Raw genomic sequence first — 26,766 nt, forward strand, 5'->3', positions numbered from 1 at the left:
CAAAGAAGGAAAAAGGGAAAAAACAAACAATCACAACCTGAAGATTTAACATTCCTCATTTTGAGAACTACTCTGAACTTTCACTTTGTGTAACCAAGGACTCATATTTAACCAAGGCATAAGTTAGCCATGGGGCTGCCTGGGGTTCAGCAGTGGGTCACTTAGATTTGTTTTTCTCTATTTGTACGTAGAGACTGTCAGTCAAGTTCTCTTCCAAGGTCCTAAAGACCTATTTATTTTATTTTATTTTATTTCAGAGTATTACGGGGGTACAAAAGTTTTGGGTTACATAAATTGCTTTTGTACAGTTTGAGTCAAAGTTATAAGTGTGACCATCACCCAGATAGTGTACATTGGACCTGTTAGGTGTCAATTTACTCATCCTCTCCTCCCCCTCCCACCTGCTTGATTTCCAATGAGTTTTATTTCCATATGTGCACATAAGTGCTGTTTGGTTAGTTCCAATTTAATAGGGAGTACATGTGGTGTTTGTTTTTCCATTCTTGTGACACTTCACTTAAAATAATGGTCTCCACTTCCATACAGGCTAATACAAGAGGTTCACCATTTTTTTTATGACTGAGTGGTACTCCATGGTATACAGATGCCACATTTTATTAATCCATTCATGTATTGATGGGCACTTGGGTTGTTTCCACATCTTTGCAATTGTGAATTGTGCTGCTATAAATATTCAGGAGCTGGTGTCTTTTTTTTTTTTTTTTTTTTGGAGACAGACTCTCGCTTTGTTGCCCAGGCTAGATTGAATGCCATGGTGTCAGCCTAGCTCACAGCAACCTCAAACTCCTGGGCTCAAGCACTCCTTCTGCCTCAGCCTCCCAAGTAGCTGGGACTACAGGCATGTGCCACCATGCCCAGCTAATTTTTTTCTATATATATTAGTTGTCCAATTAATTTCTTTCTATTTATAGTAGAGATGGGGTCTCACTCTTGCTCCAGCTGGTTTTGAACTCCTGACCTTGAGCAATCTGCCCACCTCGGCCTCCCAGAGTGCTAGAATTACAGGTGTGAACCACCACTCCTGGCCTTGGTGTCTTTTTTATAAAACGTCATTTTTTCCTTTGGGTAAATACCCAGTAGTGGAATTGCTGGATCAAATGGTAGATCTACTTTTAGTTCTTTGAAGTATCTCCATACTACTTTCCATAGAGGCTGTACTACTTTGCAGTTCTACCAACAGTGTGGAAGTGTTCCTATCTCTCCACATTCATGGCAGCATTTGTTGTTTGGGGACTTTTTGATGAAAGATTCTCACTGGAGTTAGGTGATATCTCTTTGTGGTTTTGATTTGCATTTCTCTGATGATTAGAGATGTTGAGCATTTTTTCATGTTTGTTGACCGTTAGTCTATCTTCTTTTGAAAAGTTTCTGTTCATGTCTTTTGCGTACTTTTTAATGGGGTTGATTTTTTTCTTGCTGATTTGCTTTAGTTCTTTGTAGATTCTGGTTATTAGCCCTTTATTGGAGGTATGGCATGAATTATTTTCTCCCATTCTGTAGGTTGTCTATTCACTCTAATGATTGTTTCCTTGGTTGTCTGAAGGCCTCTTGACTCTTGCCAAGTAATTATGGAATTATTTTTCTTTCCACACATGGAAGCAAGAAACTGTGACCATTAAGCATGTTACAATAAATTCTGTGTTCCTCCTCAAAAGATAAATTATATGTATTTGTACTAAGGCATGGGAACATGCAAAGCTCATCAAAACCCTGTGAGAAGTTGATTTTTATCTAAAAATTCTTTCTTGTTAATGTTTCTACTAAAAAATAGAGAGGTTGCCTTCTCAATGTAGAAAGGAGAGGAGAAAAGTAGAGACTGGAAGTTAGAGGCCCACCACTTGGATCCCCAGGTAATACCAAAACCACCTTTTAAGAGATTGTCTGATTGTGCCCATGAACTGGCTTTGGATTTAGGGAAACTCCTCTGTGCCTGCTCCTCTATCGGAGTGGGCTATGGGATCCATCCACACTGCTCCAAAATTAGAAAGAAAACAAAATCACTTTCAGGAGAGGTTGGAGAGTATCTGAATGTTTCTTAGTACTGTCTTGTATAGGCACTAAAGGGATGGTGAAAGTCCTTTGTTTTCGGTGTCCTGAAATTGTCTTACTGCATTTTGCAAGAAGTAAAGCAAAGAGGCCTGGTCCGGAGAAAAGTGTCCTCTAAGGCTTGCACAAGGCTCCAAAGCATTGTTTGGAGGGGCCCCTTTAGCCACAGCATGTCATATTATGAGCTTATACAAAGTTTAACTATATTTCCTTGGCAAGAAAGATTGAGCAATCGTTAGATCAAGAGATACTGAAAGAGAGAGCGTGCATGGAACAGAGAAGAAATTATATCTAAATAGTGGGGAAGCCGTCCCAGAGTGAGCAAGAGAGAGGAGCCTTTTGTACCTGCAGTTACTGCACTCACTCTCAGTTTCTTGGTTCTCTCACAATGCGTGTACGATTTTTGCTGAGTATGGTTTTAGAGTTTCCACTCATTACTCTCTCCTCCCGCCAACCTCCCATATAACACAGCTACTAAAACCACCCAGTTTATCTTGAGCTGGGTGAAAGAAATAGCAATCTGGCACTTCTTGCCTTTCATCTCACTATAAAAGTTACCGATTTTATTTATTGTGTGTTTTACCCCCAGTAGAATGTAAGCTCCACAAGGGCAAAGATTTCTGTCTGTTCACCACTACATTCTTAGCTCTTCGAACAATACTTTGCACACAGTAGGCGTTTAATAAACATTTACAGAATGTTTATTTACTGAAGGAGGAAGGAACAATTGCGGGAAACAAAGAAAGGGCAGACAGGCGGGACAAGAAGGACATAGAGAAAGAAGGAAGAAGGAAGTGGGGTTGGAAAGAAGGCAGGCCGGCTCTCTCAGCCCCGCTTGGTCTAGCCGGCAGCGAGCAACTCCCAGCCGAACTACAACTCCCAGCAGGCTCGGGGGTTCAGGGCAGGCCGCGGCGGCTCAGGGGAAACCGGGCCCCCGCCCGCCAGGCTCCCGGCGTGCTTTGCGAGAGCAGGCTTCGCGGCCGCAGCGGCCGCCGGGACTTGTGGTCCGGGCTGCGGCTGGGGGGTGGGGCCGGGCATGGAGGCGGGCGGGGGCCGGGGGCGGGCGCCGGCCCCTCCCCCGTCACTTCCTGCCGGGCTGCGGGCGCCGGAGCGGCTCTTCAGCGTTTGCGCCGCCCGCCGCCGCGTCTCTCTCAGCTCCCCCTTCCTTTGAACCCCCGGCCCGGCGGCGCCCGCCTCTTCTGCGGCCACTCCGCCTCTTCCCTTCTTCTCTCCCTTCCTCCTCTCCCTTCTTCCTTCCTCCTTCCCCTCCTCGTCGCCGCCGCCCAGGACCGCCGGCCGGGGGACGAGCTCGGGGCAGCAGCCAGGTGAGGCGGCCGGGCCAGGCCGGGCCTGGCGGAGTCCTCGCGGGCGCCGCGGCGGTGGAGAGGTGGGCGGCGGGTGGGGCCTAGGCCTCGGCGGGCCCGCGCGCCCGGCCACCTTCCCCCGGGCCTCTCTCCCGCCCGCGGGGCCTTCCCGGAGGAGGTGGGTCCTTCTGCGCCCCCAGCCTCGGAGCGCCCTCCAGCTTGGACCCCGGGAGCTCCCATTTCCTCCACCCTTGCTGGGACCAGAAACAGGTGCCACGGCCGCTTTTCCTCACGCGTCGCGCGCGGGGATGCCGAAGTTATTCCCAGGGCTGGGGGGGCGGGTGTCCCCACTTCAAGTCCCCGAGATCCGGAACATCTAAATCTCGTCAGCTCGGGTCTGTAGCATAGTGGTTGCAAGCAGGTGTCCAACGCGGGTGCAAATCCCGGGTCTGCCCCTCTAGGCAAGTCACTTAAAACTCTTTGTGTCTCGGTTGGAAAAAGGGGCTAATACCCTCGCTGCCTGTTAAGGTTGTTAAGGTAAAGTGAAATGGGGCGTGTAAAGCGCTTATCGGAATGCCAGACCTACAGCGTGTCCCAATAAACCGCCTGCATAATTTATTAGCGTGATATGAAGGTATAATTTAATGGGTAGAGTGGACAGAAGTTGACCTACCTACCCGTTTGGGTTTCCTTAAAGGCAGAAATGTTCAGCGTGCCCGTCGCCAGCGCCAGAGCGTTGTTTTGGGTTAACCTCTGAAAGGGGCGTACGCTTATTTGGGACACTCCGTAGTAGGCAGTTTTTAAAAGATAGATGCTATTTCTTTCCATCTCCTCCGCTTATCATCTGCAGGGTATTCACCAGCTCCTGCAGTATGAGCAACCTGTCCGTTTTTTCTGCCATCATCCAACTTTTTGTTGTCATTCCATTTCTGGTAAAGTTGCTGGCAGACGCTTCCCTTGAGTTGAGCAAACCTTTCTGGAGCGCTTGCTGTGTGTGTGTGGCTCTGGAGGAGGGTGTATGAAGATGGAAAAATTTGTCCTTTCTTGCTCTATATCTCTAACTTCTAACTTTTTTTTCACTGCAGTTTTGCTTTTATTCCCTCCGTGTCTGTAGGCAGACTTTCCTTTTAAGCCCTTGCCCCACCTCTGGGTTGCAGTGTTGTTTGTGTTGAAGTTTTCTTCTGTTCTGGGGAAGAGGTGTGCTTCAATCTGTTCTGCCAGCGTTCTCTAACTGTGGGGACGTTTTTAAGGTCGCACTTCCCTTCTACTTGTAGCTTTAATTGTTTAGAGGATGGTGGAAAGACAGTTAAATCAGGTTTTTGGTTGATTTTGGCCTTCTAGGAATCATTGCTTACCAAATGTAAATTACATTGCTACTTGTTGAAGTAAAAACCAAAAATACAGTTGGAATGTAGAGGGAGCAGTTTCCATCATACCGGTGACAGGTGGGATTTTATTCAAGCATACTGAGTTTCTTTTTATTTTGTACTTAGTTGTATAGGTGTATTCTTCATTAAGGAAATGCAACTCATGGACGTTCAGATTTACAAGAGTAAGGAATGTGTGCTTGCTCTACTGGAATGAGCCTCCTGTGCCATAGGATTGTTTTAGGCAGTGAACTAAAAATATTTTGATTTACACCTATCTCTCAGTAACACATGATGCAAAGTGGCCTTCTTGTTTTTGACATTTTCCTAGAGTTTTATGGCAGAGTCTTACTGCCATTTCTAATTTAAAAATCTTTGTTTAAATGGCTTTTTAAAAACACCTAAACAAGCAACTATTCAAGCAATACAAAGCATGTCTTCTACTGCCATAACACAAATTGTAGTAGTGCTAGAGAAATGGTATTTTAATATTGTGATAAATAACCTAAATGTTATTTTTAAACTTTTTATTCTGGAAAATATACAAAAATTGAATAGTATAGAAAATCCCATTTATTGGTCACTCAACCTTGGCAATTATTAACTCATAGCAAAGGTCAGTCTTGTTTAAGGTTTATCCCCTCCCCAAACTGGATTATTTTGAAATAAATCCTAAACATCCTTATCACAATATTAGCAATTTTTACTTTTACCAAATTGCTGTTAATCTGTCACAAAATTTACTTGGAGTAGAATCATAGTTCTCATTTCTTTGGGCTTCTCATCTCTGTTTGTATGAGATAACTGTTAAGCAGAAAAAAAAAAATCAGCCGAATTAGCTGTTGATTCAGTGCTTTCTCCTCGTCAAAGTCCAATCAAAATACAAGTAGTCCCAGCTATTGAGGAGGCTGAGGCAGGAGGATGGCTTGAGTGCAGGAGTTCTAGTCCAGCCTGGAGTAATGTAGCCAGACCGCCCCCGCCCCTAAAAAAAATAAATTCACCCTTGCTTCTTTGAGTACAAAAGCAACAGTTCTTGAGCTATTGATGACTATAGTTGAAAAGCAATCAGAACTACAGTTTTCCCTAATCCTGTTTCAGTGGAGACCTACCTACCTATTAAGCTACTTCTAATACAGAATAGCTTTATGTCAAAGTTAAACTAGTTAGTAATTTGTAATAAAACTTTCAAAGTTTATTTACTGTAGTGTGAATATACTATTATCTTATGTTAAGAATTAAGCAAAGAAATAGAATTTTAAATCTGTAGCATTGTTTTTCTAAATATCCTCCATTTGCTTTATTTACAAATAAATTTAAGTATGAATGAAACCTTAATTTTTGTGAATAGTATGAAATCACAGCATAGGTATTTATATTTTTCTTGTCCAAAGAGAGAGCTCTACTAGAATGGAAGTTGACAGGAATATTATAAATGTTTGTCATTGTTACTTAATTTTCAAATTTCTGGTCATGAACAGTTTCTAGCTTTTAGACCTGTAACATTGTTATTTCAATTCTGTAGTTTTACTTTTGAGCGTGATCAGATAGAGTGGAAATGTTTTATGTTTTAGTTTTTACAACTTGGGAGATGGGGAAGGATATATCTCTTAAGCTTAATTTAGGAAAACCCCAGTTTAGTATCTAGGGAAGGATACAATATATATTTTAAAATGCTTACTGCTTCCCAGTAAGCTTAAAGTTAAACTTTTAAGCATTTGGAATTGTTACCATAAATATAGTTTCCTTAGAATAAGTTATATACCGTTTCTTTATAACGTTGATGAGAAAAAAGTCGCTTCCTTGCCAGGGCCACTGCCTGTGTGGAGTTTGCACATTTTTTTTTCCCCATGCGTGCGTGCGTTTTCTTTGGGTACTCTGGTTTCCTCCCACATCCCAAAGACGTGCATGTTAGGTTCATTGGCATGTCTAAATATCCCTGACTTTTTGAGTATAGGTGTGCGTGTGAGTGTGCCCTGGAATGGGATGGAGTCCTGTCCAGGGTAGGGTTCCCACTTTGTGCCCTGAGCTGCCCACATACGCTCTGGCCACTCCCGACCCCAAACTGGAATAAGTGGATAAATAGTTTTCTTATTTGTTTTTATTAATCTTTCTTAAATGTACATATACTTCAGGGTTTAATATTAGAAGTATTTTGTTCTTTAATGAGAAATTGGTGATGTTTTTCTGACCAGAAATACGGTATAGGAACTTAACTCTTGTTTATACGTCAATTAGCCTAGGGTAAAATTGCTTTCATTGTATGTCATTTCATCTAAAGTTGAAGTTGTATGTCATTTTACTTAAAGTCGAAGTTTCCAAGAAGCTATTGATGATGTTAAGTAAGGATTTACTGTATTTTGAGTTTAGAAATGAACATGACTCATGGAACTTTCCCTCTCAATTCTGAAGTCAAACCGTTAATATTCTGGGTGTTACCATTAAACACTGAGGCTACACTGTGCTGCTTCTTCCTGAGTGTCTCCCTGCTAACACAAGGTAGATAATTGAACATAGGAGGCACAAAGTGAGTCTCAATTTGTAATGCAACTTTGAGCTCTTTTAGCGGATGGAGTAAGAGTGAAATTCACAAGCATACAGAGGAAACTTTCATGAAAAAGTTATCTTTTTGTGGAATGCAAAAGTCAATTCAGAGTATGTTGCCTGGATTGGTCTTGAACTCCTGGGTTCAAGTGATCCTCCTTCCTCAGCCTCCCAAGTAGCTGGGACTACAGGCAGAGGCCTGTTGTTTTTATGAGCCTACAAACTGGATAATTTTATTTGATGTTATGCTTAGTGACACAGAATTAACTCAATTTGGGGAAATGTAAATTCCTACCCCTCTAATGAGAGCTTTTGGAGTTGCTTTCTTTTCTCTCAGAATGGGATTTTAGAGGCTTCAAAAATGTTTAAAGAATTTTATGACAGATTTGATTCACACTAGACCTACAACAGGTTGTTTTTTTTGTTTTTTGTTTTTTTTTTTTTTTTTTGAGACAGAGTCTCGCTTTGTTGCCCAGGCTAGAGTGAGTGCCTTGGCGTCAGCCTAGCTCACAGCAACCTCAACTCCTGGGCTCAAGTGATCCTCCTGCCTCAGCCTCCCGAGTAGCTGGGACTACAGGCATGCGCCACCATGCCTCGCTAATTTTTTCTATATATATTAGTTGGCCAATTAATTTCTTTCTATTTATAGTAGAGATGGGGTCTTACTCTTGCTCAGGCTGGTTTCAAACTCCTGACCTCGAGCTATCCACCCACCTCGGCCTCCCAGAGCGCTAGGATTACAGGCTTGAGCCACCACGCCCGGCCTGATGTAATTTTCTACATGAACATTTCTTTAAAACTTCATCAGAATCAAGGCTATAGGATTTATGCTGTTCCAAAAAATATAAATTGCAAGTTAGAGATTGAACTATAAGAGGACATGTTAGTTGCTGTGGTTTTTTCCCTCCAACATTTTATTATGAAAAATTTCAACCATGTAACAAAGTTTAGGAAATTCTGGTGTGTACCTTTATAAATACCACCTACTTTCTACCGTTAACATTTTACTATACAGTACTATGAAGCTTGAATAATGTTGACCAAATCTCTTGTTCTCACCTACTTAGGAGATAATAGGATTATAAATATATAGCTATGTTGATCTTATCAAATGCCACCGGATGGATGGCTTGGAATGTTTGTCTTGTTGACAACTTAATGCTCTGAACTAAAAAACCTTACTGCAAAGAAAATTATTTAATATTTTGAAAATAGTAAAATGTAAAATTATTGCATATAGCTTAATTTATTTTTAAGTATTTCCATTTTCATGCTAGTAAGTAAGATTGATGAAAAAATGATTTATGTGACCAGAGAAGTGGAAGTAGAAACAAACCTCTGTAGACTGTTAATTACTGTATATTTTCTGGGACCATGTATGTTCATTTGTTTGTTACAGGAGTATATTCAGAGGGCTCCCTCAGTATATTTACTGAAAGCAAAAGGGGAAAAAAATCTCTTCAAAAAAATATTTGCTTTCGATTAAAAAGTAGTCTTCTAAATATTAAATCTGTAACCCATCTGGCTTCTGTTTAATCTGGAATCTAATTTGGGAAAGACGTGTGATGGTTTTGTGGGTTTATAATAGTAATGGAAGCAAAACTGGCCATTTTGTTATGATAGGAGTTTCGTGTCATGTCTCCCAGACTACAAAGGCTAAGAAAATCTATTTAAGTTCCTTGGTCTTTTCTTCCTAAATGAAAATGATTGCTGAGGGCTGAACCTTCATTAGGTTGCCTCTATACTTGATGTAGCTAAAGAATTGATTGCCCAGTGAGTGGCTTGATTTTAGTCAGCGTGTTCTCTGATCCCATTTAAAATTTTTTACAAGAGGTGTGTGGCTATAATTTTATATTTATAGATGTTTATTTGGGGACAGGATTAGTGAATTTGTTGGATAATGTTTGCTACTATTTTTTGAACTCTTACTATGTTCCAGGTTAGAATTACAAGATGAGAGTTATTTGATGCAGAAACAGAATTTAAAAGGTCAGGTTGAATTTATCTAATAGTATAAAAGGTGCAGTTCATTGAGCTCTTTCTTTGTACCAAAGATTGAAGTAGACCCTTTATGTTGTATTTCTTTTTTTTTTTTTTTTTTTTTTTGAGACAGAGTCTCACTTTTTGCCGGGGCTAGAGTGCTGTGGCATCAGCCTAGCTCACAGCAACCTCAAACTCCTGGACTCAAACAATCCTGCTTCAGCCTTCGGAGTAGCTGGGACTACAGGCATGTGCCACCATGCCCGGCTAATTTTTTCTATATATTTTTATTTGGCCAATTGAACTCCTGACCTTGAGCGTATGTTGTATTTCTAATATTTGCAAACATCTTTGCAGAGGTAAGGGTCACAGTAGCTGAGGATACTGAGGCCCTTTGAGAGGCCAGATAACTGGCTCAGGGTCCTGAGCCACTTAGTAACATCGCTGGAGCATAGGCTGGTTTGCTCCCAAGTCAGTGCTCTTTCCATTGAACGGCACTTCTCTAATTATGCTTGGGTGCTTTTTGTTTAGGATAATTGATTCTGCTTGTCACCAGTGGCCTTCCTCCCTTCCCCCCTGCAGCTGGGATAAATTTTGCTCATTAGAACTTTAGCTCAATTTGAAAGAAAGTCTGGTTAAGTAATAGTCTTTTAGTTGGGCTTTTGAAATAGTTTGAGGATTTTCAGTTTACATTTGTTCCTTGTGGCAAATTAAGCTAAAACTTTTAAGCTGATTTGCAGGTTTGTGTGTAAGGTGGGGCTTAGAGGTAAATGGGGAGGGGGATGTTTTATTTACCTTTCTGTTGTATGAGGCTGCCACCTAAATTATTGTTGTAATCTGTCATGAATTTGTTTAAGATGGTATTAACTATAGTCAAAGTTGTTGCTAAGGAAATTAGTTTCTTTCAATTATAATGTTCTGCTTTATTGGAAATGAGTTAACTAAACTTTTAAATAACTTTATAGGGTAGGTGGTGATTACCCTCTTTGTTGCTTCCGAGCCATTTCTAACTAATGTTCCTGACTAACAGTGTTCGGAGTATTTTATTATTTTTTAGTTTTTTTAATTAAAAAAAATTTTTTTTGAGACAGGGACTCTTTGGCTGAAGTTTAGTGGCACTGTCATAGTTCACTGCAGCCTCTAACTCCTGGCTCAAGCAATCCTCCTAGTTCAGCTTCCCAAGTAGTTGCTATACTACACAGGCACATGCCACCACACCCGGCTAAGTTTTCTATTTTTAGTAGAGACAGGGTCTCGCCCTTGCTCAGGCTGGTCTCGAACTCCTGAGCTCAAGTGATCCTCTTGCCTTGGCTTCCCAGAGTGCTAGGATTACAGGTGTGAACCACCTTGCCCAGCGGTTTTTCATTTTCTTTGAACCCCAGGGATCTTCTTAATCAGAAGCTGCTTTGGTTTTCCACCAGGTAGTTGTCTCAAAGGCTAGTCTTAAAAGGCTGGACCAATAAAATTAAATCTGCCTTTGGATTTGTGGTTTTAGTGAGATGGTATATGAAGTTCTATTTTATATTTAACCTCAACTGAGGTGACCTTGTAGTCTGTACTGACATAGTGTGTCTTATTAATCATCAATATGTGTTGGAAATGTGTCTTTTTTGGGGATGAAATGAGCATAATGCTGCTTAAATTGTTAATATATTGGCTTCCCTCCGAAAATGAGCTTTATGATTTAACTAGATCTTGTCTGATTCTCTCTTGTCTTTGCTTTTTTGAAGTCCATGCCTTCTATAGATTAAAATTAAGTGAGGCATGAATTTTCTACCCTTGCAGATTCCACCCTGATACAAATAGGACCATTGTCTGTTGATGCCATTGTGATTTTATGCAGAATGCTAGGCAGTCCTTTCCTCTGTTAGAGAATAATTTATATGTAATTATAAGTCTAATTATGTTTGGAAGCCCATGTTCTTTGTTGCTCAGTTTAGTTGACCTGCTCTTTGAGGCTCCATGACCCTTTACTTAGATGGTAGTCAAATATAGTTAGGTAAATAAGTTTCCTTGTGGCTTGTAGTAATGATTAGGGTATGGCTACATCTAGATAGTAATTTCCCTGTTAGTCGAGAATTTATTTAAGCACTAAACTTAAAAAAAGGGGGCAGGTGGGGTGGTTTATACCTATAATCCTAGCACTGTGGGAGGCTGAGGCAGAAAGATCTCTTGAGCAAGAGCCAGACCCTATCTCTACTGAAAAATAGAAAAATTAGCCAGGTGTGGCTTGTGCCTATAATCCTAGCTACTTGGGAGGCTGAGGCAGGAGGATTGCTTGAGGCCAGGAGTTTGAGGTTACAGAGTGAGCTATGACGACACCACTGTGAGACACTGTCTCAAAAAAAAATGAAAAAAATTTAATAAAAAAATAAAGTAAAATCTCTCTCTCTCTTTTTTTTTTTTTTTTCATTAGGTCCTTTTCTCTCCCCTCACCCCCAACAGGGTCTTGCTGTGTTACCTGGGCTAGAATGCAGTGTGTCATCATAGTTCGTCGCAGCCTTGAATGCCTGGGCTCAGGCAATTAATCTTCTTGACTCAGCCTCCCAAGTAGCTGGGACTTGTAGGCCCAGGCCACCATGCCTGGCTAATTTTTTTTTTTGTAGAAGGGTCTAGATCTTGCTCAGACTGGCTTCCCTGGCCTCAAGCAATCTTCCTCCCTCCACCTCCCAAAGTGCTAGGATTATAGGTGTGAGCCACCTCACCTGGCCCCTTTTCTTTATTTCTTTTTTTTTTTATTAGCCCTGCCAAAACAAGGCCTCAAAAAAGTAGTTGAAAAACTCATTTTGACAAACCCAGAGCAGTATTACAAAAAAAAAAAAAAGAAAAAGAAAAAAGAAAAACTCAGAGCTGTTCCTTTCCACAGAAATCTTTAATAAAATGTGAAATATTTATGTGACCTGGAGAGAAACCAGAGTATGCATGAGGTCCTTTCTAAAATTTGCTACTTTTTTCCTTCTTAATAATAAAATAGTGTGTTTTGAATTTGTTTTATTAATGTCAGTTTATAATATCAGTTATGGTGTACTCTAATAATGTTTAACAGCTAACTTTGGTATGAAATTTAATAGTTTACAAGCCTTTCACCTACATTATTGGTTAATCTCCTAAGAATCATGTGATTACTGTTTTATCAATCATATGAAGTTGGTGGCCACCCCATTTTATATATTAAAAGGCTGAAACCTACACAAGAAACTTTCTCAAGGTTATTCAGCTAAGTGACAGAGTTGGAACCCAAACTCAGATTGCCAGTCAATGTTTTTTCCATCATACCTTAACAGCTGTGTGCTAGCTGGTTTGCCTTTATCCTAAATCAACAGTTCACAGCCAATGGGTCTTTTAGGTTTTTGTGTGTCTTTTTCAGTTATGAGGTGATATGTGTTATAAATGATTTATTACTAATTAAAATGCCACTGTGAATTATTTAAAGAATTTGTATTGGATATACAAATGTGAATTCCATGAGGACAGGGACTACGTCTCATTTGTGCACACCTCTCTCCCTAGTGTCTAGAATAGTGCCTGCTAATAGTAAGTGTTGAATAATTATTTATTGTGTGAATAAAGCAGTGAATTTAATTCACTCTCATTCTATTAATGCCTTCTTGAGTGGGGGAAAAAGGGAGTTTGGGTTAACCTACAGTCTTTATATCTGCCAATGCTTAATGTAAGTAAGTGCTATTAATATATAGATATACTGGTAATAATTGTGATGGCTTTTGGTTCTCATTTGAAATTGATCAGGGGATATCAAAAAACAGATTTGCTTATAGAAGTGTGTGGCTGTGTGTATGAATCTCAGCTGTCAATTGTGTAAAGGTATTTGAGATCAAAATAGTTGCAGATGTTTGTATTTCTCCTCTCTGGCTCTCCCTCTCTTTGCTAAGTGATTGGTGGCAGTTGTTTTTTACTATTGTCATGTCTGACTCACAGCTCCTTTTTCCATTTTAATTTTTTACTTCTGCTTTGGGCTAGAAAACTGGACACCCAAATTTAGAATAATTGTTTGACATAGATGAACTTGATTGAGCGAGGCCCCCATTGGTATTTTACCAAAGGGCATGGACTGTGTGTGAGATGGTTGTAAGACATTTGTTTGGGCTACTGAGAGGCCTTTTTCAGTTCTGATTCATGGTGAGGTATTGAAACAACTGGGTATCCAGATTGGAAAGTTGTTGGTATAGTATATACTATTTACAAAAACCTGAGCTGTTAAAATACTAGAGAACAAATTAGAGCTCATGATTTATTTCTGAGCACTGAGAAACTGAAATAAGCAAAAACACTTTATGTTGTACACATGTAAAAAGCATCTCAAGGTAAGGAATTCTGTTTGTTATTACTGACTACTGCCATTTAAAGGTGGGGGAGAACTCAAGATAAATCAGACTTGAGAGATTGGAAACTCAAAATGTGCCACCTAAAATTCAGTTTTAAAAAATAATTGTGATTTAGACTTACTAGAGATAATGTGCTTTTTCTCATATTTTGCAATTTAGTGTAACACGATGTACATAGAGTACTTTTTGGTAAAATTTTTTCTTTCTTTCTTTCTTTTTTTTTTTTGAGACAGAGTCTCGCTTTGTTGCCCAGGCTAGAGTGAGTGCTGTGGCATCAGCCTAGCTCACAGCAACCTCAAACTCCTGGGTTCAAGCAATCCTTCTGCCTCAGCCTCCCGAGTAGCTGGGACTACAGGCATGTGCCACCATGCCCGGCTAATTTTTTCTGTATATATTAGTTGGCCAATTAATTTCTTTCTATTTATAGTAGAGACAGGTCTCGCTCTTGCTCTGCTGGTTTTGAACTCCTGACCTCGAGCAATCCGCCCGCCTCAGCCTCCCAGAGTGCTAGGATTACAAGAGTGAGCCACCTCGCCTGGCCAAATTTTCCATGCAATTGCATTTACATCGTCAAGCCATGTAGTAAGGACATTTACGAATAAAATATTTAGCCAGAAGTTGTAGGCGGAAAGAAAAAACCCACAAGTTTGAAAATTAGGTTTGTGTGATTGGACAGTATATGATATCCAGTTCCTTTTATAAATTAATTAATTACGAGGTAGTCAACAGTTCTCTTACCAGGAAATAATTGAGACTGAAAAAGGAAAATTCTTCTGTCTCTTATAGATGTGTCTCTGCAAAGTATTCTTTATCCACTTCCCAGCCAATTGTGTCTTTTGTAGACTCTACAGTGTGCTGCATCAAGCCATGACATCATGCTTTTAGAAACTTTCCTACTTGTAAATTTTAGGTTTCCCTAAAACTTGAGCAATATGTCTTCATTTTCAGAAAAAAGGCCTACCCGAATTATTATTGTTTCTTATTTTCCAGGAGTTTCTTAACCACATAACCTCTCAGAATTGAACGAAAACAACATTGTTCCTGGAACGCCCTCTTTTTAAGGTACACTAAATTTTTGGCTTTATAATTTCAGGCTTGTTCATAATCAGAGACACTTTTGAATTGTTTAGTGACTTGTGTGGAAAATGATTTTTACTTTTGGCTGTAATATTAGAGAAACAGAAGAAATTGTATGCAGTTTGAATTTCTTTTTTACTCTTGATTTAATTTGAAAGAAAATGCAGGAGAAATTGTTGCCAATAATATAAAACCCTTTAGTTAGCATCACTATGTACTTTAAATGTAAAGACACGAAAACTACTGAAGTTGTCATTAAACATGTTCAATAAACATCATGGTCATAGAAACTTTTATGGTTTGCTTTCTTTCAAAAAAGCCTTTGATTTCTCAGATTGTTTATGTTAAATATGGTTTTCAAACTTATGGAACTAATTCAGCATTGTTTTTGTTATGAGATAAGGTTATGAATCAAGTTCCATTTACCACTGGTAGCTTGTGATCATCCAGATAGTTTTCTAAAGGTGTTCAGAATTTTGCAGTCCTTTCTTTGTTAGGCACTGCAGAATACACTACATGCGTTAGCACTGCTTTGTGTTTTTTAACAGGTTTCCTCTAACAGTGAAAGCATATTACCATACCATATGTCTAAAGTAATAATTTATTTTATTTATTTTAATTTTTTTTGAGACAGAATCTCGCTTTGTTGACCAGGCTAAGAGTGAGTGCCGTGGTGTCAGCCTAGCTCACGGCAACCTCAAACTCCTGGGCTCAAGAGATCCTGCTGTCTCAGCTTCCCAAGTAGCTGGGACTACAGGCATGCACCACCATGCCCCGCTAATTTTTTCTATATATATTAGTTCGCCAATTAATTTCTTTGTATTTATAGTAGAGACGGGGGTCTTGTTCTTGCTCAGGCTGGTTTCGAACTCCTGACCTCGAGCACTCTGCCCGCCTTGGCCTCCCAGAGTGCTAGGATTACAGGTGTGAGCCACCAAGCCCGGCCTGAAGTAATAATTGGTAGACAAGTTAACTTAATAATTTTGGAATGAGGAAACTGAAACATAAGGAAATTAGAGAAGTTGTACAAAGTTCAGTAATACACTTATTTGGATTTGTATAATGCTTTTTTCCCCCAAAGAGTTATATTATTATGCCTTAGGATTCCTTTAATGGTTTAACTGTGATTGCTACAGCTGAGGCTTGCTTAAATATCCTATTATGAAGTGCTTTGGGGAAACTGAGGCACAAGAGTGGATTGCCAAGAGTTGGACATATAATTATTACCTGATTTGAGAGTGGAATTGAAAGCCACAACTCAGAAATTTGATCTGATTTAACATTTTTGTTACTTGGCAGCATGGATGGTTTCTTAGAAACTGAGTCTTGGCACTGGTCTCTTTTGCATGAAGATGATGGTAAAGGCAGTCGTGTTTCTAAGTAAATGGCACATGGTTACAGATTTCAGTTTCCCTTTTCTGAAAGGAAAAGCCCGTTAACCATTATGTTGAACCAAGCCCCTTCTAAGTTAAGAATATGTTACACATTTCAGTCCAGAAATAGTACGCAAAGAAAAAAATACAAAAATAAAAAAAATGAATAAAATTAAAAAAAAAAAGAATATGTTACACAGTCCTACTCTTTTTTTTTTTTTTTTGAGACAGGGTCTCGCTTTGTTGCCCAGGCTAGAGTGAGTACCATGGCATCAGCCTAGCTAATAGCAACCTCAAACTCCTGGGCTCAAGCAGTCTTCCTGCCTCAGCCTCCGAGTAGCTGGGACTACAGGCATGCGCCACAATGCCTGGCTAATTTTTTCTATATATTTTTAGTCGGCTAATTAATTTCTTTCTATTTTTATAGTAGAGACAGGGTCTTGCTCTTGCTCAGGCTAGTTTTGAACCCTTGACCTCGAGCAATCCGCCTGCCTTGGCCTCCCACAGTGCTAGGGATTATAGGCGGTGAGCCACCGCACCCAGCCCATAGTCCTACTCTTAAAAGACTCTAGCAGATCATGAATATGTATTCATTATGATTGAGTTTTTTTGTTTTGTTTTGAGACAGAGTCTTGCTCTGTCACCCTTGGTAGAGTACAGTGGCATCATCATAGCTCACTGCAACCTCAAACTTCTGGACTCAAGTGATCCTCTTGCCTCAGCTTCCAGAGTAGCTGGGAATACAGTGAGGCACAATGCCCGGCTAATTTTTCTATTTTTAGTAGAGATGGGGTCTCGCTCTTGCTCAGACTGGTCTGAAACTCCAGAGCTCCAGCGATCTTCTCACCTTGGCCTCCCAGAGTGCTAGGATTACAGGCATGAGCCACTGTGCCCAGCCCCTCATTTTGGTTGGTTTAAAAACATTTTTATATATTTTTATAAGTTTAGATTAAAAAAAATGTTTTTATAAAAGTAGTATGTGTTTGAACTTATTTTTAAGAATTTCTCCTAGAGAAAGGGAGATAGGTTGATAAAGTTTTACAGCTAGAAAAGAAAATAACATTTGTTAGGCTGCAGAGGTAAATTTTTTTTCACTTTAGTGGGGTATGCTGGTTTTTCTAGGATGAACAATTAATAATGAGTTCTCTTTTAGAAAGTGTTTTTTAAATGGACCACCCAGTGGTTACTTTTGTGTAGAAAGAAAATTCTCTGTTGTCTATGGCATTACGCCAAGTGTGAGACAGGGCTACATTTAGTCACTAGTATTGGATGCAAAGATCTTGAACAGCTTGGATTGTTTCCAGGCATACTTTTGGTTAGTTTTACTGTCTTGCAAGTTAATGTGCCTCATCAGGGTTAATTCTCCTGTGTCTTTATCTTGAGCACAAAGTACATAGTGGTCTTTGAGGAGTATGGTCATATTTCCTTTATTTTTTATTTTATTTTTTAGAGACAGGGTCTTGCTCTGTTACCTAGGCTGGAGTGTAGTGGCACCATCAACACTGCAGCCTAGAACTCTTGGGTTCAAGAGATCCTCCTGCCTCTGCTTCACCCTTCATAGTAGGTAGGACTGTAGGCATGGGCACCACCAGGCCTGACTATTTTTTTCCCCCCAGACATGGGGTCTCTGTGTGTTGCTCAGGCTGGTCTGAAAATCCTGGACTCAAGTGATCCTCCCACCTTGGCCTCCCAAAATGCTGGGATTGCAGGTGTGACCTGTGCCCAGACATATTTTTTATTAAAGAAGCTTTTATTATTGTGTGATTTAGTCTAAATGGACCTGCTGTTGAACATTATTTGCTTGGTATTGACCTTAAAGCAGTTGCTTTGGAAATGATTGTGTTGGGTGATAGTGATTGATGTGCTTCTGTACTTGGGGCTGTCCTGCCCACAGGTGTTTGGATGTTTGGAGTCAATGGATTTCTGTTTTGGGGGGTTGTGAGGGGAAAACAATGGTGGGGTGTGAGTTTACTTACAGAAAACATACAACCACATTGCTACTAGAAAGATCTGTCAGGAAAGGATCTTGGATTTAAGGAATGATGTGGGTGTTTTAGGTAGTTCAAGGCTATTAAAAAGGACTACTTGGGCTAGGCGCGTTGGCTCATGCCTGTAATCCTAGCACTCTGGGAGGCCGAGGGTGGGGGCGGGGGGATTGCTCCAGGTCAGGAGTTCAAAACCAGCCTGAGCAAGAGCAAGACCCCGTCTCTATTAAAAATAGAAAGAAATTAATTGGCCAACTAAAAAAACATAGAAAAAATTAGCCGGGCATGGTGGCACATGCCTGTAGTCCAGCCACTTGGGAGGCTGAGGCAGTAGGATTGCTTGAGCCCAGGGGTTTGAGGTTGCTGTGAGCTAGGCTGACACCACGGCACTCACTCTAGCCTGGGCAACAAAGTGAGACTCTGTCTCAAAAAAAAAAGGACTACTTGGGAGGGTAAGGCAGGAGGATTGCTTGAGTGCAGGAGTTTGAGGTTGCTATGAGGTTTTTTTTTTTGTTTGTTTTTTTGTTTTTGAGACAGAGTCTCACTTCTGTTGCCTGTGCTAGAGTGCTGTGGCATCAGCTTAGCTCACAGCAACTTCAAACTCCTGGGCTCAAGCAATCCTTCTGCCTCAGCCTCCCAAGTAGCTGGGACTACAGGCATGTGCCACCATGCCCGGCTAATTTTTTCATATATATATTTTTAGTTGGCCAATTAATTTCTTTCTATTTATAGTAGAGACGATGTCTTGCTCTTGCTCAGGCTGGTTTCAAACTCCTGACCTTGAGCGATCCTTTTACCTGGGCCTCCCAGAGTACTAGGATTACAGGCGGGAGCCACCGTGCCCAGCCTGCTATGAGCTCTTATCGCAGAACTGTACTCCAGGCTGGGTGACAGAGTAAGAACCTGTCTCTTGAAAAAACAAAAGGACTTTGTTACAGGAAACATGGTTTATTCCTTAACTTTTTAAACTTTGTTATTGTTGACCAAATTTCTCTGGGAGTAGAGCCTCTCAAAAACTAGAGACCAAATTAATAAATTTGCAGTTGATTGCTTAAATATCTTGTCTTGTTTCTTTGAGGAAGAGTTTAACATATAGACTGTTTCCAGAATTTGACTTAAATCTACCATTAAATGGTAGATTTACCATTTATGGATTTACATGTAGTAGATACTTAGTAGATCTTAGTAGATACTTAGTAGACACATTTTTGTTGAATATTGAATGAATATATTCTAAAATTGGTATTGGTATTACTATTGCTTTATCATGGCAGGGAACTTGAGTATTTCTTTGTATCTGTGTATCCATGTTACATCAGATTTACTGAAGGACTTGCGAGGGGAGATAGTGAAAGTTTATGGCTGTCTTAAAAGGAAGCTTGTCCAGAATTGGGATGACTTCTTTCTTTTAATTTCTGTTTTTCCAAACACATATTATTTGGAAATATCACTTATTACAAAGGAGAATGATGTGTTGATTACACAAAAGTTTAGGTCATGTGTCAATCCACTTAAAAAATTGGTTATTAAAAGTGTTTCTATAACCGCTTAAGTAGTTATTTGATACTACTTAGTGGAAAGTGAGTAAGACTAAGCACTATTGTAGAGATTTTTGTAAACCATTTCTAGAAGGATCTGCCTTCTTGTATATTAAAGAAATTACTTAGACTCTGTGCTCAGTATAGTATAGTTTTGGTAGGTTTGCAGATGAGTAAGGAATATACACATTGTGCCTGACCACTTGTTAGCACTTCATGTATAATTTTTAAAAAAATGCTTTTGTAGAGTTCATGTGCCTAGATTCCTCATCCCCACAACCCATAAAAAGTACTTGACACTTGTAAAATGGTAGCTGCCAGTCAAGGTGAGATTCTTTTTCTTTTTTGAGATGGGGTCTTCCTTTATCACCCAGGCTGGTCTTGAATTCCTGGGCTCAAGCTATCTTTCCACCTCAGCCTCCCAAATAGCTGAGATTATGGCCACGAGCCACTACACCTGGTGACTATTTTTATGAAAACATTTTTGTGTTACCTTGCCAGTATTAGGACCTGGGGTGACTTGGAATTAAGGAAACTTTTTTTTTGAATTAAGGAAACTTTTAAAAGAAATGCCTATAACACCATCATTTTACCCCTCTTAGTGTTATAATGCCTATATATGCTCCATAAATTTAGGGCTTTAGAGTAAGATGAGTATGCTTTCTTGAGGTGATGTGTAACGCCCTCCAAGTAGGGAAAAAACCAGATTAAAGGCCTTATTTGTGTGGGAGGCAGGAAGTAAGGAGCCAGGGAAATGACAGCACAACCAGGCTTCATAGGCAAAGGGGTTTCCAGTGCCAGCAAGATCTAAAAAATATTTGTTTCAAACTCTTCAACTTAATTTTGCTGTGTATAAAATATTTTTTGTCTTTAAGAAGACTCTAATGAAGCATTTTTTGACCTCCTGAATTCTTAGTTTGCCTGGTGGAAAACAAGGACAAGTTTAAAGGAAAGGACTTAAGTTTGCATTTAGGATTTGATCTTTAGGACAGTACTGTTGAGCAACAGGTTCAAAATTAATACAGAAGTAGTTTTTCCAAAATTCCATTATTCCCCTGAAGGCTGCTGTGAACTATATAAGTATCAGTAGTGAAAAGTTTTGTTTTGAATTATGTGGGTAAACAGTGTATATATCCCCCCCCCCCCCCCACACACATACCGTTTACAACAGGCATGTGCCACCATGCCCAGCTAATTTTTTTCTATTCTTAGTTGTTTGGCTAATTTCTTTCTACTTATAGTAGAGACAGGGTCTCACTCTAGCTCAGGCTGGTCTTGAACTCCTGAGCTCAAGCAGTCCTCCCGCCTTGGCCTCCCAGAGTGCTAGGATTACAGGCGTGAGCCACCACACCCGGCCTAACTTCTATTTTTTGTAGAGATGGGGTCCCATCAATTTTTTTTAGAGCCTTTTGAGATAGAAAGGGGATTTTCTTTTCCTGTTTAAGCATATAAACTGCTGGGGTAAAAACAAACAAACAAAAAGAACATAAGCTACTTACTACATTAGTAAGATTTTATTTGGTGGATTAATATATGTATACTTGAAACAATGTTCCTGGTCTCTCTACCCATTAGATACCAGTAGGTTTCCCCCACACCCCAGCCCACTAGTTGTGGCAACCAAAAAACCTTTCCAGACCTTGGCATATGTCCCTTGGGGAAACAGAATTGCCCCTTGTTGAGAACCACTGCTTTAGATGCTTTGTTCAGGCTTAAAGAAGAGACATTAAAGTGTTAAATTAGCAAGTAACTAAAAATTTATGAGCAAATTCATACTGTTTTTCAAATTTTAATATGACATGTTGGAAATTTAAAGTTTATGAAGTACACAGTCTTATTTTGGAGAGTTTAAACATTTTTTTATTTGTAGTTTTGAACTGCTTTTTTCAACCAATTGTTAGAAAGACACAACTCCTTCAGGTGAACTTGAGGTTAACATGTTTGGGGGCAGTTCCTTTCTCAGTCTCTAGAAAACCTATGTATTTATGACTGTGACTGGAATTGCTGGCAGTGGGCCTGCTTTAGACAGCATTAACTAAAAAATATCCCTTTGAACCTCACCCTTTCTAAATTTAGGCGTTCATTCAGAGTCTCAGATTCTCAGAGCTGCCTAGGGGAGTTGGGGGTGTTTCTGGGATGGGGCTAGACTCCAGAACAGATGCTTTGCTTTTGGCTTATTTTTTTGCCTTGTGACCTATGGTTGATGTGAAGTTGTAAGTACACTATAAGTGATTTTTTGTTGTTGTAAAAAATACTCTCAAGATAGTTTTTTGAAAAAGCAGGGAAGGGAAAAGGAGTAAGTAAGCAAGGGGGAGAGAGAGAAGTATTTCTATTTTGGCAGCTGAAGGGAAAAAATAAAAAACCAGTGAAACAAGGTCATAGCTGACTTCTAAACTTGTGGTCTTGTTTCTTGACAGTGGCAAATTGTCTGCTAAGATCATTATTTAGATCTTCTATGGACCTCTTTTGTTATTTTGTTCTGATTCTGAAAGTAAATGCAGAACAACTGCATTCTTGGGGCAATTCGTTGAATAAGGTAATGCTTATGCCTCTGTTATCCAAAGTCATATTTCAGCTGAGTTTCTTGTGAGTTTTGCAGTCCTTTTTGTTTGCAGCAAGAGCGGATGTGCTGGGATTTTGCAAGTATCTTAATTGCTCTAGTCATTCCTCTCTTTCTAGAGGTCCAGCTTTAAAAATCATTTTGAGACTTTTTAAAAAATTAAAGCAACAAACAGTTCGTCTGCAAGAGAACTATTAATTAGTTGGTTTGCTGGTTTCTGCTTTGGTTGGCTATTTCCTGACCTGTCATTTCTGTTCTTTGTTATTGCTGGTTATTTTTAAGTACTTTTGACTCGTTTAAAACATTTTCAGCTTTTTCAAGGTTGGTCATGAAAATGAACATAACTTTCCTTATTTTTGACTTGTAAAGAGATTTAAGTGTATTTAGGAATAATCCCTTTGCTATCCTCTTAACTTAAAGGAGGAAATAAACAGTCTCCTGTGCTCCCCACCCCCAGCCACACCAGTAAAATTTCCAGTCTAATCTATTCCTCTCTCCTTCATCTTCTCCACTCTTTCAATAGTAAAAATACTATTGAATGGTCTTTGTTATTCAGATCACTTCTCAGGATCTGGGGGCCTTGATGTGGGTGTAACAAGTTTTCTTGTTTGGGATTTGTAATTAAATCAGAACATCTGAAACCTCTTAGGAAAACAAATACATCTCTTATAGTCATAGGGAAAAAGAAACAGCAGAAGTAAGAACCTTCTTCTTTCCTTCAGTCAACTTAAAAGCCCTAAAGCTGTCAGTCTTAAAGCCTTGGCCTCTAAGTGGGAGCAGTGTCACATTCACCTGTTAATGGTGTTAAGAACCTAGTTTGCTTTTAATTTCTCATAATTTTGAGATCAGGAGCCATTATCATATCTCATATACCATGAAAACCTTTCTAAACTTTTAAATTTGCATTGTTTTTTTTTTTTTTTTGAGACAGAGTCTCACTGTGTTGCCCAGGCTAGAGTGCCGTGGCGTCAGCCTCGCTCACAGCAACCTCAAATTCCTGGGCTCAAGCGTCCTCCTGCCTCAGCCTCCCAAGTAGCTGGGACTATATGCATGTGCCACCATGCCCGGCTAATTTTTTCTCTATATATTTTTAGTTGGCCAATTGATTTCTTTCTATTTTTAGTAGAGACGGAGTCTTGCTCTTGCTCAGGCTGGTTTCAAACTCCTGACCTTGAGCGATCCTCCGCCTTGGCCTCCCAGAGTGCTAGGATTACAGGAGTGAGCTACCACGCCTGGCCTAAATTTACATTCTTCAATGTAAGCTGTAGGTTATAATTCTTTTTTTTTTTTTTTTTTTTTTTTTTGAGACAGAGTCTCGCTTTGTTGCCTAGGCTAGAGTGAGTGCCGTGGCGTCAGCCTAGCTCACAGCAACCTCAAACTCCTGGGCTCAAGCAATCCTGCTGCCTCAGCCTCCCAAGTAGCTGGGACTACAGGCATGTGCCACCATGCTCGGCTAATATTTTTCTATATATATTAGTTGGCCAATTAGTTTCTTTCTATTTATAGTAGAGACGGGGTCTCGCTCTTGCTCAGGCTGGTTTTGAACTCCTGACCTCGAGCAATCCGCCCGCCTCGGCCTCCCAGAGAGCTAGGATTACAGGCGTGAGCCACCGCGCCCGGCCTATAATTCTTAATATTCAACAATAAATACTGTTATGCCATACTGATGCTCTGTAAAATGAACATGCAGAACATATAGGTATTGTATTAATAAGATCATTTTAAAAACACTGGGGGAAAGTCACAAGGCCAGGAAACTTACTATATACCAAAGAGAAACATTTCTAATAAATCAGCATAGCTATATGCTGAACTGGGCTATTTTCATAACTGAGTAGGTGACACCAGTTTTGACTGAACACTGGCAATTACATATCTCCTCTATAATTTACCTTTTTTATTTTCTTTCCCTTACAACTTTTAGGTAGAACTTTAGACTTCATAGCACTGAATTAACCTGCACTGAAAGCTGTTTACCTGCAGTTATTCACTTTTGTTGAAAGTGACCATGTCTCAAGTTCAAGTGCAAGTTCAGAACCCATCTGCTGCTCTCTCAGGGAGCCAAATACTGAACAAGAACCAGTCTCTTCTCTCACAGCCTTTGATGAGTATTCCTTCTACTACTAGCTCTCTGCCCTCTGAACATGCAGGTAGACCTATTCAAAACTCTGCTTTACCCTCTGCATCTATTACATCCACCAGTGCAGCTGCAGGTAAGCATGCAAATCCAAGTGTCTTCTGTTTCAAATGTTTTCTTAGCCTGTTTTCTGATCTGATAAGTAGGTTGCAGTTGTAGGGAGCTCTCACATTTATCTTCAAGAAGCAGAAGAAAGTACTACCATCCACACTTCTTTATCTCAGATGTAGAACACTGGTTATGTATGGGATTGACAGAGGCCTCAGTTGACAGACCATTTTAAGCTGTAAGAAAGAATTAAAAACTATTCAAACTGTAAAGCCTGGTCTATTGTAGAGTGGTGGCTGGCAGAAAGAATTGAACCATAAATATCACTTTGGTGAATATTCATTGTTGTATGGGAAAATTCTGCATTTAAAATTATTTCCCAGAACTGACAAAAGAGCTCTTGTATGTGCATAAGCCCCCTTTTTGTATGTCTGTAAGATTTTATCCCAAGCAGGGGAACAGCCAGATTTACTAGAAAGCAAAAGAGTGTATTGGCATTTATTAATTTTTATTTTGAACAAGTAATTTTAAGTCTGGGAGTTCCAGAGGTAGCTTAGAAATCATAGCGAGGACCAATTAGAAATTGAATAAAGAAGCAGAGATTTTTAAAAAGGAGATATGTTTAGAAGCATTCAAATTGGATTATTAAGAAAATGAAAACGAACTAAAGGTACTCACTGTTAGAAAAGACTTGAAACACTTGGAGGAACAAAACCTAAAAACAATCTTCTGCTTCCCATCCCCCTTCCCCCACTAAAGTGTCAAGACCAAATAAATAAGTGGGGTGCAGTATGGGTGTCTCCATACCAACATCAGCTTATAACAAAATCTTTTCAACTCCTTACTTAGGCCTGGCAATTTCCCTTACATTTCCTTCTTTGCCCTCTCATTTCCTTTGCTTAGTAAATCTCTTCTTGCAGTGTTTGCCTCTCCCATTCTCATCTGTGTAGCATCTTCCATGCTACTTCTGGAATTGCTTGCACTGGTTCACCAGGTAGCATTCTAGAGATCCACTTTCTCCCAAATTTGCCATGTGAAACTGTCTTAAAAGGATAAGACACAGGCTATTTAAGGGATTTATTGATTTTCTTTTAATATGTTCTTATATCCAAATCCTATTGACTATGTAAAACTCCCTTCCACTAAGGCTACTTTATTTTACTTATAGAACTGTCAGAAATAGTTAAAGTGTGAAGATGGCAGCCTCTGGAGAAAAGAATAGGGGATGCCCCACTATTGAGAAATTTGCTCTGTGGAGAATGACATTGTTTGAGAGATGGTATTGGCCTGTTGAATTTGGTAAAATAATGAACAGAGCACAGCTGGCAACTGTACTCTTTTGGGAACCAGCTTCTCTCAGCTTAGAAGACCTCCTTGTTATTCCCTTAGTTAGTTTTGATAGCAGTACTTTGTCTGAGTTCAGTTGTTGCTTGCCTGTTGTGGTGTAGTTATCCCCCTCACTTCTGTTCTTTCTCTCTCTCCTTTTTTATGAGACAGTCTCACTCTGTTGCCTGGGCTAGAGTGTCGTGGCATCAGCCTAGCTCACAGCAACCTCAAACTCCTGGGTTCAAGCAATCCTTCTGCCTCAGCCTCCTGAGTACCTGGGACTACAGGCATGTGCCACCATGCCTGGCTAATTTTTTCTATATATATTTTTAGTTGGCCAATTAATTTTTTCCTATATATAGTCGAGACTGGGGTCTCTTGCTCAGGCTGGTTTCAAACTCCTGACCTTGAGCAATCTGCCTGCCTCAGCCTCCCAGAATGCTAGGATTACAGGTGTGAGCCACTGCGCCCAGCCCAGGCTAATTTTTTAATATATATATTTTTAGTTGGCCAATTAATTTCTTTCTATTTTTATTTTATTTTATTTTAATTAATTAATTAATTAATTTTGAGACAGAGTCTTGCTTTGTTGACCAGGCTAGAGTGAGTGCCGTGGCGTCAGCCTAGCTCATAGCAACCTCAAACTCCTGGGCTCAAGCAATCCTGCTGTCTCAGCCTCCGGAGTAGCTGGGACTACAGGCATGCACCACCACCATGCCCGGCTAAGTTTTCCTATATATATATTAGTTGGCCAGTTAATTTCTTTGTATTTATAGTAGAGACGGGGGTCTTGCTCTTGCTCAGGCTGGTTTCGAACTCCTGACCTGGAGCAGTCCGCCTGCCTCAGCCTCCCACAGTGCTAGGATTATAGGCATGAGCCACCACACCTGCCCATAGTTTCTTTCTATTTTTAGTAGAGACAGTGTCTCGCTCTTGATCACTTGGTCAAGTTTGGAACTCCTGACCTTGAGTAATTCTCGTACCTAGGCCTCCCAGAGTGCTAGGATTACAGGCGTGAGCCACCATGCCTGGCTTGTTTTTCGGAGACAGAGTCTTGCTCTGTTCCTGGGGCTAGAATGCCGTGGTGTCAGCCTAGCTCACAGCAACCTCAAATTCCTGG

At 40.1% G+C, this 26,766-nt stretch overlaps 1 protein-coding gene and 1 pseudogene across 6 annotated transcripts in view; one reads left to right on the plus strand and one right to left on the minus strand.

Annotated features, from left to right (window-relative positions):
• The first annotated feature begins 3,135 nt into the window (after positions 1–3,135).
• The window catches only part of STAU1 (staufen double-stranded RNA binding protein 1), a 59,472-nt gene continuing 35,841 nt past the window's right edge, over positions 3,136–26,766 (plus strand). Inside the window, exons 1-3 of one of the 6 annotated variants that reach the window (XM_012760339.3) lie at positions 3,136–3,392; positions 14,593–14,664; positions 24,060–24,348. In XM_012760339.3, the coding sequence (XP_012615793.1) occupies positions 24,144–24,348 (205 nt within the window). In that variant the 5' untranslated portion in view covers positions 3,136–3,392; positions 14,593–14,664; positions 24,060–24,143. Of the gene's footprint in view, positions 3,393–14,592; positions 14,665–23,440; positions 24,349–26,766 lie in introns of those variants that run through there. The other 5 variants (XM_012760340.3, XM_012760341.3, XM_012760342.3 and 2 more) reach the window with 5 other exon arrangements.
• LOC142861435 (uncharacterized) lies at positions 12,084–12,179 on the minus strand (annotated as a pseudogene).

This window comes from Microcebus murinus, chromosome 16, assembly GCF_040939455.1.
Source record: "Microcebus murinus isolate Inina chromosome 16, M.murinus_Inina_mat1.0, whole genome shotgun sequence".
In the NCBI taxonomy this organism is placed as follows: Eukaryota; Metazoa; Chordata; class Mammalia; order Primates; family Cheirogaleidae; genus Microcebus; species Microcebus murinus.